The sequence below is a fragment of the Scatophagus argus genome, chromosome 20 (genome assembly GCF_020382885.2).
Source record: "Scatophagus argus isolate fScaArg1 chromosome 20, fScaArg1.pri, whole genome shotgun sequence".
Classification (NCBI taxonomy): domain Eukaryota; kingdom Metazoa; phylum Chordata; class Actinopteri; family Scatophagidae; genus Scatophagus; species Scatophagus argus.
In genome coordinates, this window is record NC_058512.1 from 13,201,763 (window position 1) to 13,215,423 (window position 13,661).

The 13,661-nt window shown below is 41.5% G+C and overlaps 4 protein-coding genes across 4 annotated transcripts; 1 reads left to right on the top strand and 3 right to left on the bottom strand.

The window, feature by feature from the left end:
• The first annotated feature begins 4,526 nt into the window (after window positions 1-4,526).
• Window positions 4,527-5,416, top strand: LOC124051774 (heat shock protein 30-like). The gene has a single exon (XM_046375437.1). The coding sequence runs from the start codon at window positions 4,656-4,658 to the stop codon at window positions 5,301-5,303; it is 648 nt and encodes a 215-aa protein (XP_046231393.1). The 5' UTR covers window positions 4,527-4,655; the 3' UTR covers window positions 5,304-5,416.
• Window positions 5,417-6,342: 926 nt separating this feature from the next.
• LOC124051739 (heat shock protein 30-like) lies at window positions 6,343-7,244 on the bottom strand. Its single transcript, XM_046375382.1, has one exon. It carries the CDS (start codon window positions 7,101-7,103, stop codon window positions 6,456-6,458), a length of 648 nt encoding a protein of 215 aa, XP_046231338.1. The 5' UTR covers window positions 7,104-7,244; the 3' UTR covers window positions 6,343-6,455.
• A 1,306-nt stretch (window positions 7,245-8,550) lies between these two features.
• On the bottom strand, window positions 8,551-9,607 carry LOC124051719 (heat shock protein 30-like). The gene has a single exon (XM_046375347.1). The coding sequence runs from the start codon at window positions 9,441-9,443 to the stop codon at window positions 8,796-8,798; it is 648 nt and encodes a 215-aa protein (XP_046231303.1). The 5' UTR covers window positions 9,444-9,607; the 3' UTR covers window positions 8,551-8,795.
• An 829-nt stretch (window positions 9,608-10,436) lies between these two features.
• On the bottom strand, window positions 10,437-12,768 carry si:dkey-175m17.6 (N-acetyllactosaminide beta-1,3-N-acetylglucosaminyltransferase 2). The gene has a single exon (XM_046375481.1). It carries the CDS (start codon window positions 12,766-12,768, stop codon window positions 11,419-11,421), a length of 1,350 nt encoding a protein of 449 aa, XP_046231437.1. The 3' UTR covers window positions 10,437-11,418.
• Window positions 12,769-13,661: the final 893 nt, after the last annotated feature.

Sequence of the window (13,661 nt, forward strand, 5' to 3'; positions counted from 1 at the left end):
TGTGTACTGTTGCCATCTGACTCGGCATAAATAAATAATAAAGCCTTTTCGGTTGGAATCAAAATATTGATGCAGATGATGACTTGTCAACAACAAACTAAAACAAGCCATTTGGATGCTGCAGCTGGGAAAGAGCAACATGGCCACACTCAGTGTCTGACAGTGTCTGACTGACAGACAGCTGTGAGAAGTGTGTGTGTGTGTGTGTGTGTCTCTGCTGGTGTCTGATTAGGCTCTGGTGACTCTCTTTCTCTCTCTCTCTCTCTCTCTCTCTCTCTCTCTTTCTCTCTGGCATGATTACATAAGAGAAGAACTGCAGTGAAATCTGTGTGTCCTGTGTGTGTGTGTGTGTGTGTGTGTCCTGTGTGTGTGTATACAGAATGTACATGCAATTGAAAACAAGTTTGTGTATCGTGTGACTCAGTGCGTAAGTGTGACCTAGAAACGTCAAGCAGTCTCACATGGCTTCATTAGGGGTGTAAACTGAAAACTCAAAATCTATAACCTTCAAATTATCATCACCCAACTCTCTCCCTGTGTAGATGTTTTGCTCATTTCTTATTTTTCTAATATATCGCCCTGGTATGACGATATATTTTTCTGATATATCGTCATACCAGGGCGGCACGGTGGTGCAGTGGTTAGCACTGTCGCCTCATAGCAAGAGGGTTCCAGGTTCGAATCCCGGTCTGGGCCCTTCTATGTGGAGTTTGCATGTTCTCCCTGTGCCTGCGTGGGTTTTCTCCAGGTTCTCCAGCTTCCTCCCACAATACCAAAAACATGCACATTAGGTTAATTGGCTACTCTAAATTGCCCCTAGGTGTGAGTGTGAGAGTGTGTGGTTGTTTGTCTTTGTGTGTTGGCCCTGTGATTGACTGGCGACCAGTCCAGGGTGTACCCCGCCTCTCGCCCGTAGTCAGCTGGGATAGGCTCCAGCTCCCCCGCGACCCTGACGGATAAGCGGTATAGAAAATGGATGGATGGATGGATCGTCATACCAAGCTTGTTGCGGTTTTCTTTGTGTCTTTTAACACCTTTTTCCCACTAACTTTTTCCTGACAGAGTTGCAAAGTGAGAGGAGCCGGTACAGTTGTTGGAATATACTAAACAAGTGATTGAATATGGTAAATCTTCTGCTTTTATGGAGAGCTGATACTGAGAAACTGGGCAAGGATTCATCCTGGCACATGTCAACATAAATTTAGACAAGGCCAGCGTGCAAGCCTGCAAACAACGGTGCCTGCTGGCGTTTTGAAATCTGTCACAAGCAACAAGTCTTCCAAACTGACTGTGAAAATGTGTTTAAATAATATCACTGATATTACACTGCCATGGTTGAGTTGAGCTCATTAAGGTGGATAGAAGTTAGGGAAAAGATAAGGTTTGATTTGGTTTGGGCTCAAGAACAATCTGGCCATGGAAACATTGTGTTAAAGTGACTTTATTAAGGTTAGGGGATCTTCATCTTTATGGTCACAATGATAGTTACTGAACAGGTACAGTCATGGTTTAAAGAAGCCCACATTAACTGTCAGTGGTACACTGGGAAGGCCCAGGCCCTTTCCTCCCTCTGTGGACGGAGTGGCTCTAAAACGACACCATACTACTTCCTCCTTAGCAGAAGAAGCATTTTTTTAGGAGGATGATCTTGTCATTTGCCAGCAGTGTGTGAGAGAAGACACTGCACAGAGAAGGGAAACAGTTTCAAGAGGTCAAAACCAACAAAGCAAACCAAGCTCCATCATCATCCAAAAACTGACCCAGAATCTCAAAGTGACTGTTTTATGCATGTTTTATGTAGACATCACACCTGCAATGTTGGACTTTTCAGCGTGATATTACCTAACACATTTTTGCCATTTTTGTACAAAAGATTGAAACATAGTTTCATCCCTTTGGAGGTGCACCAATGCCAAACGCCTAACATCTATGCAGAAAATGAACACCATTTTTCCTACTGTACCTCCATAGCAGATGCCTGCAAAACACCTCGCCTTTTGCGTCTCTGTAACAGAGATAAGGAAGGCGGCACAGGAGAGTTATCAGTTCCAAGACCACTGCAGCATTTTACTACCTCTCTCTCACTCACCCTTCACTTTTTTCCTCCTTTGCCGAGTCCTGCCTCATCACCTCTCTTTCTCTCTTCTCACTCCTCTGGTGTTCTCTCATCTTTCTCCCCCCTGCTGCATTCTCCCCCCCTCTCTACCTCTTTTCCCCTCCTCCCCACATGTCTGTCTGTTCGAAACTGGAGCAATGTCTTAATCGAGGCTTGAAGACGTGACGGGAATTTCTAAGAGAGCCCGGCTCTGCAGTACAGACACAAACACACACACACACACACATTCTGCTTGGCAGCCAATTAACAGCCTGCAATCCAGAGCCAAAGGAATAACTGCATGTTGATGAGCTTGAGGCTGTATGTATGTGTGTGTGTGTGTGTGTGTGTGTGAGTGTGTGTGTGTGTGTTTGTGATGAGCTGGTGGCCGTCAGAACCATTTACACTGATAGAAGGATATCTCTTTTATGTGTTCAGGGGAAAGAGGGGGATTATGGTGCATTAAAAACCATCTCTGTGAGGGACAAACTAAGACAGGAACAAGGAAGTGTGACTTTGTTCCCGAGATTCTCCTTGTGTGCGCATACATGTGTGTGTGTGTGTGTGTGTGTGTGTGTGTGTGTGTTTGATGTTGTCCCAGCAGCTCCTACATATGTGTGTGTTTGTGCAAACAAGCAGCATTAGGAGAACAATGCGTATGATTTACATGGAACTAAGTCTTGCTGTCTCCTCCTCATCCTCCTCCTCATCCTTCCTCTATTTTCCTTTCCTTTGCATTCTCCTCCTCCTCCTTGCTTAGATCTTGCCTTCACTGTGGGGAGTTCATCCAGAGGTGAACACCTAACAAAAAAAGTATCTACCCCCTCTCCAAAAAACTCAAATATTCTCTTTATGTGTCAAAAATATTGACACCAGCCTTGACACAATATCCCCGAGCAGCAAAGCGCTGTGTTTGCCAGTCCAGGTTTCATCATCCGTCCTTGAGAGATAGAATATGTTGAAAAGAGGACTGTGGGTTTAAATCCTGCCTTCTGTGTTGTTGTTGTTGCCCTACTTCTCTGCACAAACCACCATATCATTTTTTTTCTGTACACTCCCTGGATAAATAAATAAAATCTGTCAGAGGAAAGATTTACACTACCATTAAAAAGTGAAAAAAAATAATATTCAATTCCATCACAGTTATAGCACCTCAAGGCAAGTCAAAAATTCTTTGAGGATAATTCCTCTCTACATTGTATTATTTCTTGTTTTTTAGTGAAATCTGAACAAGAACTTTTTTATTTTTGTTTAACACAGGTTTATGCTCATGCATAGAGATTAGGTCTTTGGTATAATGATCTCTTTAGATGAAAGCCAGTCAGCACAATGTACAGGCAGTGCATTATGATCACTTTGTGGGTAACAGGATCAATACATTTTCAGTTTTTCTCAGAAGTGAAACCAGTATGTGCCACAAAAATAAAAACAGAACGACCAACTGTATTAACAGTCACGCTTAGTTTGAAACTCTGTATACTCGTAGATCATAATGTACAGTAAAGCTTTTTTTCAAGTGTGTTGGGGAATTATTTTTTGTCATTTGTTAAACTATCGTGACAGCTAGTGGCAAAACGCAGACACAAGAGGAAACCTCGGGTCTGGAAGATGATTTTGTTGAAAAATGCTATTTATGTGGATTGAAATGCTGCCATCTAGCGGACAGACGTGCAAATAATACGAGACGACCAGAGGAAACGGAACATGAAACGCTTTAATTGTCTCATGCCGAGATATTTAATGAAACGTTGTGATTCATCCAACAACCTCAAAAGACTAAATATCCACAAGAGAAGCTGTCTTTCATGGAATTCAGTTTTCTCTCAGGACTGACAGGTGGTGAGACAAATGTAGTATTAGCACAGGATGTGGTGGGAAAATTGTTATTAAAAATGGCTCCATGATGGAAAGAAGGAAAAAAAGTATGCCTCTATTACAGAGATTATTCACTGAAATGTTTTATTATTTCTTCATTGATTCATTTACTTAATTCTTCCAGTCAAAGGAAAACAATACATAAAAGTTCTTCGAGACACACTGGAAACAAATAATACTTTCATCAGTGTATATCCAAATACTAAAATGAGTAACATTTTCCCATGTGTTTGATTTAATCTAACACTGAGTATATGATTTCAAAAAGGAAACAGCACTCTGGGATAACACTTCAACTGCAATAGTAGTGGGACAAAGAGGATATTTTAAATAAAAAATAATATTTAACAAAGTGAGATACCACTAGAGGTTAGTGAAAATGTTTGGGAAATTTCGGTAAAAGGATACTTTAATTTAATGACGTGTAGTTGAGTGTCAAACTCATGCAAATACAGGTGAATTCCTGAAAACTCAAGGAAGATAAAGATGAAGTACTCTGGAGTAACAGCTCCACCCAGTGGAAAGCTGTCGTAATGACTGGAAACTCCTCCAGGTAGAATATAAAAGCTGAGACTGTCTGACTGCTGAGACAGAAAGCAAAACACAAGCAGAACAGAAGAGAACAGACACTTTAACAGTGTTTCAGCTCACAAGAAGAGGACTCAACACTAAACACCCAGTGAAGATGCTGTGCTCTCGTGGATTCCAGTCTGCCCTCAGCCCATTCATGGACTTCTACTGGCCTGTACGCAGCCTGTGGCCAGAGGTCAGACCTCTGCTCTACCAGCAGGATGTTCTGCAGAGAAACCTACAGGAGCTCCGCAACAGTCTGGAGCTGATGGACAAACTTCAACACAAGATCCTGGAGGAGACGGAGCCTTTCCCAACCGGCGTGGCCGTGCAGCCGCTCTCCTGCCAGCTGGGGAAAGAGGGGGAGCGCTTTGGCCTGACCCTGGACACTCAAGGCTTTTCCCCAGAGGAGCTGTCTGTCAGGCAGGTGGGCAGGAAGCTGAGAGTCAGCGGGAAGACGGAGAGGAAGAAGGAGGACGGCAAAGGCTCCTACTCTTACGTACGCCAGGAGTTCAGACGGGAGTTTGATCTGCCTGAAAGGCTGAACCCCGAAGCCATCACCTGCTGCCTGGGACCAGACGGGAAGCTCCACATCCAGGAGGCCAAAGCTCCAAGTGTGGAGGAGGCTGAGAGAGAGCTGACTATCAAGAGGAGCTTGGAGGAGAAAACAGAGCAGAGAGTGTGTTCACAGACAGGAGGCAGCCGCTCGGAGACAGACAACAGCACACAGGACAAACCTGAAAACATGGACTCATCTGCATGATGTTCTACCATTGTGTCTAAAATGTTTTCTGCCAGTGTCAAATGATGTTCATATTTGCTTTTTCATTTTTGTAACTTCAAATGACAAATAAATGTGTTGACGCTGAAATCATATTTATCTGTCTCTAATTTCTTTTCTTGAAAATTTATGTTGTATCATTTTACACATATAGCTTGTATTTTGGTATGGAAAATGATTTTTAAAAACAACAAAGTTAACATGTTCATAAAATATATTACATAATTATATTACATTTATATTTTGTACTTCAAATTATAAAAGGAATTGATCATTGATTCTTATTTAAACCCTCAATGGTGAAGTGGCTGATTCTGTCCTTTAAAATTTTCTTTGCTTTGGTTAACTTTGTTTAAGTCTTCATTTATTTATTTATTTATTTTAATTTATTAATACGTTTGATTCCTGCTATGTTGGTAAAACGTTACTTTCAGCTGATAACATACATTAGCAACAGCTCCGCCTAGTGGAGAGCTGTTACTCCAGGGTGGTAGTGAGTCTCGATGTTTCCTGCGTTCTTTCAAGCACTCTCCTGCATTTGCATGGGGTTAACACTAGATGTCACTTAAATGAATGTAAATGAGGAATTTGAGCTGAAACAAATTGTTAAAGATTTAAACTGTATTGAGGATCATTTCATCATCAAAATAACTTATAAGTTAACAGTATATGGATTTCCTATTAACTGACTAAAAAATAGTAAAAAATATGACATGCATAAAATTTTTCTGACTGCCTGTATTCTGTCCCTTCAGTGTTTTCACCAGATTCTGTGAGAGCTGAACATGTCGAACGAGCAGGATGAGGATTACTCTGACAGTATAGAGTTTTGGCTAATGTCACAATACTTGAAGTGATGTTGCCTTTACAAAGTCATTTCTAGTATCTAATATTTAATATAAAGTTGTGAAATTTGCATATGAACTTTGTTGTATTTTAAAACTATTTTCCATACCAAAATACAAGCTATATGTGTAAAAGAACAGAAGATAATTTTATAGAGAAAAAAATGACAGAAAAATATAATTTCAGCGTAAACACATTTATTTGTCGTTTGCAGTTACGAACATGAAAAAGCAAATATGAACATCATTTGACACTGGCAGAAAACATTTTAGACACAATGGTAGAACATCATGCAGATGAGTCCATGTTTTCAGGTTTGTCCTGTGTGCTGTTGTCTGTCTCCGAGCGGCTGCCTTCTGTCTGTGAACACACTCTCTGCTCTGTTTTCTCCTCCAAGCTCCTCTTGATAGTCAGCTCTCTCTCAGCCTCCTCCACACTTGGAGCTTTGGCCTCCTGGATGTGGAGCTTCCCGTCTGGTCCCAGGCAGCAGGTGATGTCTTCGGGGTTCAGCCTTTCAGGCAGATCAAACTCCCGTCTGAACTCCTGGCGTACGTAAGAGTAGGAGCCTTTACCGTCCTCCTGCTTCCTCTCCGTCTTCCCGCTGACTCTCAGCTTCCTGCCCACCTGCCTGACAGACAGCTCCTCTGGGGAAAAGCCTTGAGTGTCCAGGGTCAGGCCAAAGCGCTCCCCCTCTTTCTCCAGCTGGCAGGAGAGCGGCTGCACGACCACGCCGGTTGGGAAAGGCTCCGTCTCCTCCAGGATCTTGTGTTGAAGTTTGTCCATCAGCTCCAGACTGTTGCGGAGCTCCTGTAGGTTTCTCTGCAGAACATCCTGCTGGTAGAGCAGAGGTCTGACCTCTGGCCACAGGCTGCGTACAGGCCAGTAGAAGTCCATGAATGGACTGAGGGCAGACTGGAATCCACGAGAGCACAGCATCTTCACTGGGTGTTTAGTGTTGAGTCCTCTTCTTGTGAGCTGAAACACTGTTAAAGTGTCTGTTCTCTTCTGTTCTGCTTGTGTTTTGCTTTCTGTCTCAGCAGTCAGACAGTCTCAGCTTTTATATTCTACCTGGAGGAGTTCCAGACTCTTCAGGAACTTTCCAGTCATTACGACAGCTTTCCACTGGGTGGAGCTGTTACTCAGGAGGGCTGATGTCACCAGATCAGGAAACTTTTCAACTACATTTTGTAGAAAATTCTGATAAAGTTACATAACGGACCAATTTCAGATATGCATGAATGACTGTCATAACAAATGTGATGTTACTGTCATATTCATTTTTCAACAAAATCTGACCACTTCTTCAAGTGAAGATTTGACACAGCAAATTCAAACATTTATTGTGGCCAAAACCAGAAAGAAAACAAATAGTGTTATGTCTAAAAACATAAAAACAATTGTCATCATGTCATGCCTTCAACACATCAGGTATTATTGGTGTATTTATGTGTTTTCACTTTCACAGCTCAATTACTACATATTTTATTTTTGATTTCTCATCAAGCTTATATGATCTCAAAAGTACTAATTTGCATTCATCATCAGTAAGGCAGGAACCTCAAAAGATCCTGTGTCACTCTTTTAATTTTCTGAAAGTGACAGAGTTCATGATAACTATAGGTTATCCGTTTAGTTAGATTTCTGTGTGGCCTCAAACTACACAGCATTTTAGACTTGCATTGATATGTATTGAGACAAACAAAAAGCTTTCATATATTAATAGCTGCTCTAAACTCCATTCAGTTGTAAGTCAAATGTCCAAATATACTTTTAACTATACATCATTAACATGCATAATCAATTTTTTTTAAGAGTTGTAAAAGACCTCTTATAGCACCTGTGTTATGTATGTGTGAAGCATAAAATGACATGTTAGGCTTCCAGCCCTGAACTGATGTGATTAAGTCTACAGTAAGTAAAATGAATACAGACTGAAGTGATTACAAGAGCTATTGCAGTAATAATTGCATCCCTCCGGAGGAGGAAAACAAAAATGAAGGTGAGAGGGCAGAGGAGGAGTGTGCTGACTGCCAGGTAATTCCTCATCAAGCTGAGATCTGGTCCTCAACGTGTGAACAAGAAACAAGCCTGCGATCTACACAGCAGGACCAAGGCGATCATGTGACAGACCAGGTGATGCTGCCCGTTCAGGTGAAAGACTGGGATGAAGATGCTGGTCAAGCTCATGAAGTGCATAAAGAAGCTATACACCACTTGTGATGGTGTTTGTGATGCCGATCCAGTAATAATGAGATATTAAATCAAAATTACAAATTCAGATCTTCAATTTTTGTCCTATTTTATTAAAGAATTAAATGTACTACTGTGGTTTTCAGCCACAGATTTAAAATGATAATAAACACAACAAAGGAAAAGACAGAAAAACTTTTGATACGTTTATTGGTTAAGTCAACTGTTAACGTATAAAAGTACAAATAATCACCATTTAACACTTGCATTAAACATATTTAAAATGTACTCTTAGAACATTGTGTAGCTGAATCCATGTTTTCAGTTTTAAACATATTTATTTATCACGTTCAGTTACATAAATGGAAAAGCACAAACAATTATCATCAACAATTATTAACTGTAGAAAACACACATTTTAGAAACATTGTTAGAACATCATGCAGATGAGTCCATGTTTTCAGGTTTGTCCTGTGTGCTGTTGTCTGTCTCTGAGCTGCTGCCTTCTGTCTGTGAACACACTCTCTGCTCTGTTTTCTCCTCCAAGCTCCTCTTGATAGTCAGCTCTCTCTCAGCCTCCTCCACACTTGGAGCTTTGGCCTCCTGGATGTGGAGCTTCCCGTCTGGTCCCAGGCAGCAGGTGATGGCTTCGGGGTTCAGCCTTTCAGGCAGATCAAACTCCCGTCTGAACTCTTGCCGTACGTAAGAGTAGGAGCCTTTACCGTCCTCCTGCTTCTTCTCCGTCTTCCCGCTGACTCTCAGCTTCCTGCCCACCTGCCTGACAGACAGCTCCTCTGGGGAAAAGCCTTGAGTGTCCAGGGTCAGGCCAAAGCGCTCCCCCTCTTTCTCCAGCTGGCAGGAGAGCGGCTGCACGGCCACGCCGGTTGGGAAAGGCTCCGTCTCCTCCAGGATCTTGTGTTGAAGTTTGTCCATCAGCTCCAGACTGTTGCGGAGCTCCTGTAGGTTTCTCTGCAAAACATCCTGCTGGTAGAGCAGAGGTCTGACCTCTGGCCACAGGCTGCGTACAGGCCAGTAGAAGTCCATGAATGGGCTGAGGGCAGACTGGAATCCACGAGAGCACAGCATCTTCACTGGGTGTTTAGTGTTGAGTCCTCTTCTTGTGAGCTGAAACACTGTTAAAGTGTCTGTTCTCTTCTGTTCTGCTTGTGTTTTGCTTTCTGTCTCAGCAGTCAGACAGTCTCAGCTTTTATATTCTACCTGGAGGAGTTCCAGACTCTTCAGGAACTTTCCAGTCATTACTACAACTTTCCACTGGGTGGAGCTGTTTCTCCAGAGTACTTCATCTTTATCCTGCTTGTGTTTTCAGGAACTCACTTGTATTTGCGTGAGTTTGACACTTGATGTCACTCAATTGCACGTCATTGAGTTAAAGTTGTATTTTACAGAAATTTCCCAAACATTTTCACCAACCTCCAGCAGTATCTCACTTTGCTAAAAATACTAGTTTTTGTTTCATGTGTTCATTTTTTCTCAGTATTACGAGAGCAACACTACTTCTGCTGTCAGAAAACTAATGATAGTTGAACTGTAGTACAAACTACAGTTGAAACTACGCAATTTTGACAAGTAGTAAAATTTGGTTTGTCTTGCCACCATCTTTCCATTTTCTTACTTGTGTTTAGTAGCTCAGTAATCTTCCTCATACGGTTTTTATATTTATATCTGCAATCACATTACTCTAAAGCCACTGTCTGGCTTTTAGTAGCAAAAGCAGTTATAGGAAGAATAGGCTTTAATACAAAGAAGAGAAGAGAAGAGAAGAGAAGAGAAGAACTTACTTTTTAAGTCTTTGTTTTTGTAATTTATTTATAATTCATTATTTTATAATTGTTACGTGTAGACACAGTGACAGCCAGAGTCTCAACCCTCTTCTGTTTTTGTTGGTGTTTTTCTGCAACAGTTTTCATTCTCTGGAGAAGATTCATCTCCTGGGGTTTCATTTCCCATCTCCTCCTCCTGGTAATTCAGCAGGGTAGATGAAGACAATTCTTAAAACTTTCTTTGTTTAAATGGAAATTTGTCTAGCTACTTCCTGGTTTTCTTTTATTTCTTGTACATTAAGTTAGTATATTAGTTAGTATACATATAATCAAGAGAATATTACATAGATGGAAATTCACACCTTTGTTTAAACACCCACAACTGCTGTACTTTACTAAATGGGTATTTAGACCTTTTTGCTAAATCAGTATTCAGTATTCAGTAAAATTCAGTATTTTCAGAGATAAACATTTATTTGTCCTTGAACATACATTGTTGGAATCTTTGAGGGTACCAACAAATAGCATTTCTGCTGGTTAGGCCATCTCCAGTAACACCTCCACCCATTTCAATTTTAAATAAATCTTTCAATAAATAGTTAACAAGATATCATCGTCGTCAATCACTTGTATTCAGTATTTCTTGACTTCAAAACCCATCAATTGGGAAAGCAATTCAGTCATTGTTGGGTTTTGTGTTTTGTAACAATTAGAAAAATAATTTGTAATGTCTATGGGCCCGTTTTGAAACAGCACTATGCTTGTTGCAAATTAACTTTGCCTGGCTAAAAGAATGTGCATGAATTCACCACGATCAACTGCATTTTAAATATTGGGTACAGTGGATGTAAGACATTTAAAAATGACTTAAAGAAATGATTCAAATTGATTAAAATAAGGGAAAACACAAATCCATGTTAACTGGTGTTAACGTGTTAACATATCACACATAAACATAAAGTATTCTCTTTATAGCATATAACATTTTATATTTTCTTTAAAAAATAAAACTTCCATGTTGAGCGGGTACAAATATATACCAGTATTGAAGTACCATGTATGTGCCCTTACTGTTGAATGCCCTCATAACAAAAGTACGCTTTGAGGTAGATCAATTTCCTACTCAGTGTTACATAACTCCTCAGAGGAAAGGTACAGTACTGCACATTGCATGTAATGCCTGCTTGACATGGAGATGCAATCATGAAGAGGTGTGTATTTTCCAAATGATTGTGGTGGTGCTCAGTGAATTTGTTTGTTATTTGACAGGCAAATGAGTTTCAGCATTGACCCGACAGATTCTGAAGCTGCTTCCACAGAGTCAGCATCTCCTTGGGACTCCGTCTGTGGACAAGCAGAACAGATTTATAAGCACATGGGTTGCCCCTGTCTATCTCTGGGAGATCAAATGTTAAAAATCCTGGATGATGGCTTGGAGAGAGCCCAAGTCTGTGCAGGCACATGCCTAGATACACGTCGTCTATTGGGAAGAGGCGCACCCTCTCAGACACCTCTTTCAATCGCAGTGCAAGTGAGCCAGAATACACCACCCCTCCTCCACCAGCGTAAGGTGGGTACCGGCCTTTGTAGAAACGTTCTGGTATGTAGTATTTAGTGGATGGCTCACGGTTTGGCATTGCATTATTGATTACATCCCCCACAAACAAATTAAATTCCATGTCAGTTTCATTTGTATAGGTTTTCAACAGGTTGTGCTCATCCCATTGCTTGTGCAGGTAATCCAGAAGGGCACCTGTTCGAACCAAGACATCATCGTCCCCCTTGAACACAAAGATGGCAGTGGGGCAGTATTGCTGTAGCCAGTGCCAGAACAGCAAGTCCTTAAGAGTCAGGTTAAAGAAAGTGTCTCTGAAATCCCACTGCAGGATATCCCTGAATTTCTCATTCTCAAGCTCCAGGAGGTTTTTGAGGTCTGGGTGAGGACCTGTACTTGAGTCCTGTCGTCCAAGCAGAAACACTGTGCGGACTAAACCGACTTTCTTTGTGAATTCCCCATTCAACAGTCCACTGCGTCCCCATGTTTCACGTATAGCCTGCCTGTTTTCAAAGTTTCCAACTTGAGATTTGATGGCCATGATGAGGATGGGAGAATCTAGATCAAAGCTCTTATTATTCCTCCTACAGATACCAGGCTGATTAATAAGGAGGGGATACTCCCTGCAATGCATTGACTTGATAAATGCCTGCATTTGTTCTGGCAAGCTGCTGAAATCATGCATACGAGGGACTGCACATTTACGTGACACACAGTCAGAAAGGCATTCATCTTCGATTTCCGATAAGACCTTAGTTTTTGATTTCCTGAATGTTCCAGTTATGTTTCCACGTAATATGGGATTGTGCTGACGGTCCCAAGCATGCTGTAACTGGTTCCACAGTGCACTGTCCTCCAGACGGAGATTCCAGAAAGGACCAAGTGGGTGAGAGGCCAGTGTGGAGGTGTTATCAGAAGCCCCTGGTGCGATGTAGTGGATGGTTATTTTTGGAGGAGTGTAAGAGATGGTGACAAATATGGAAACCATGACATAAATCAGAAGGTGGCCAGTCATCATGCAAGGCAGCAGGCACATGCACAGCAGTCTCCCATTGCATTTGCAACATCTGCCCATTGCCTGTAGTGTACAAATGAGACACACACATGGACACACATAAAAATACACAAAAATTACTATAACAGAACTGAGACTACAGTGACAATGGTATACATGAGTTTTTATGGCTAACACTGCAGGTAACTCTCTTGAGTTTCTGTCTCCTTGGTGACGGTCCAGTGAGGGTTATTATCTGTTCCTGTCTACATACTCAGAGCATCATCCAGTACCTACCTGCCAGGGGCCACACAGCCCCTGTAGACACAGTGTGGAACATTTAATATGCAACAAAGACATCAACTCCCTATTTCCTTAGTTATTTTTCAAATGTTGAAAAAACACTGCCATATTATTTTGCCCTTGGCTTCAAAAGAGTATTTAATAAGGGCTTAACAAGACCTAGACCAATGATTTATTTTTCCTGCTCTTTTTGGTCAGCAACACTGTTTCTTTAGACCTGTTTCCATCCTAATATTGCCTGTCAGCCTAATAGTCTCAAGTCTCCTACATAATGTTTTTCTATAGCCTATACAACAAAGTCAATGAAGATGAAGATTAAGCATAAAATTACTCACAGGTGTCTTCGTTGGTTAAGCCGACCGAGGTAAAAGATGGAATGACTTGTGGTCTCCACTTTTTGTTTTAGTGTTTTCATCCGGCTTGTTTATAGGCTGGTTATAACGTGGCAGGTCTGTAGCGCATCATTTATGTCCATAATGACGAGGGATAAAGAGAAACATCCTTTAAATCTGTAACAGGCGTTCACACAAGGTAGTAGACAGCCGCAGCTGAGCAACAGGTCCCAAGTGAGTGTGTGCACAGAGCATGCGCCTTTGTCTCCACCACAGTGAGTTAAGAGGAAAATACACACAGGTTGGATGTCTACGATCCGTGCTGACGCTATGTGTGCT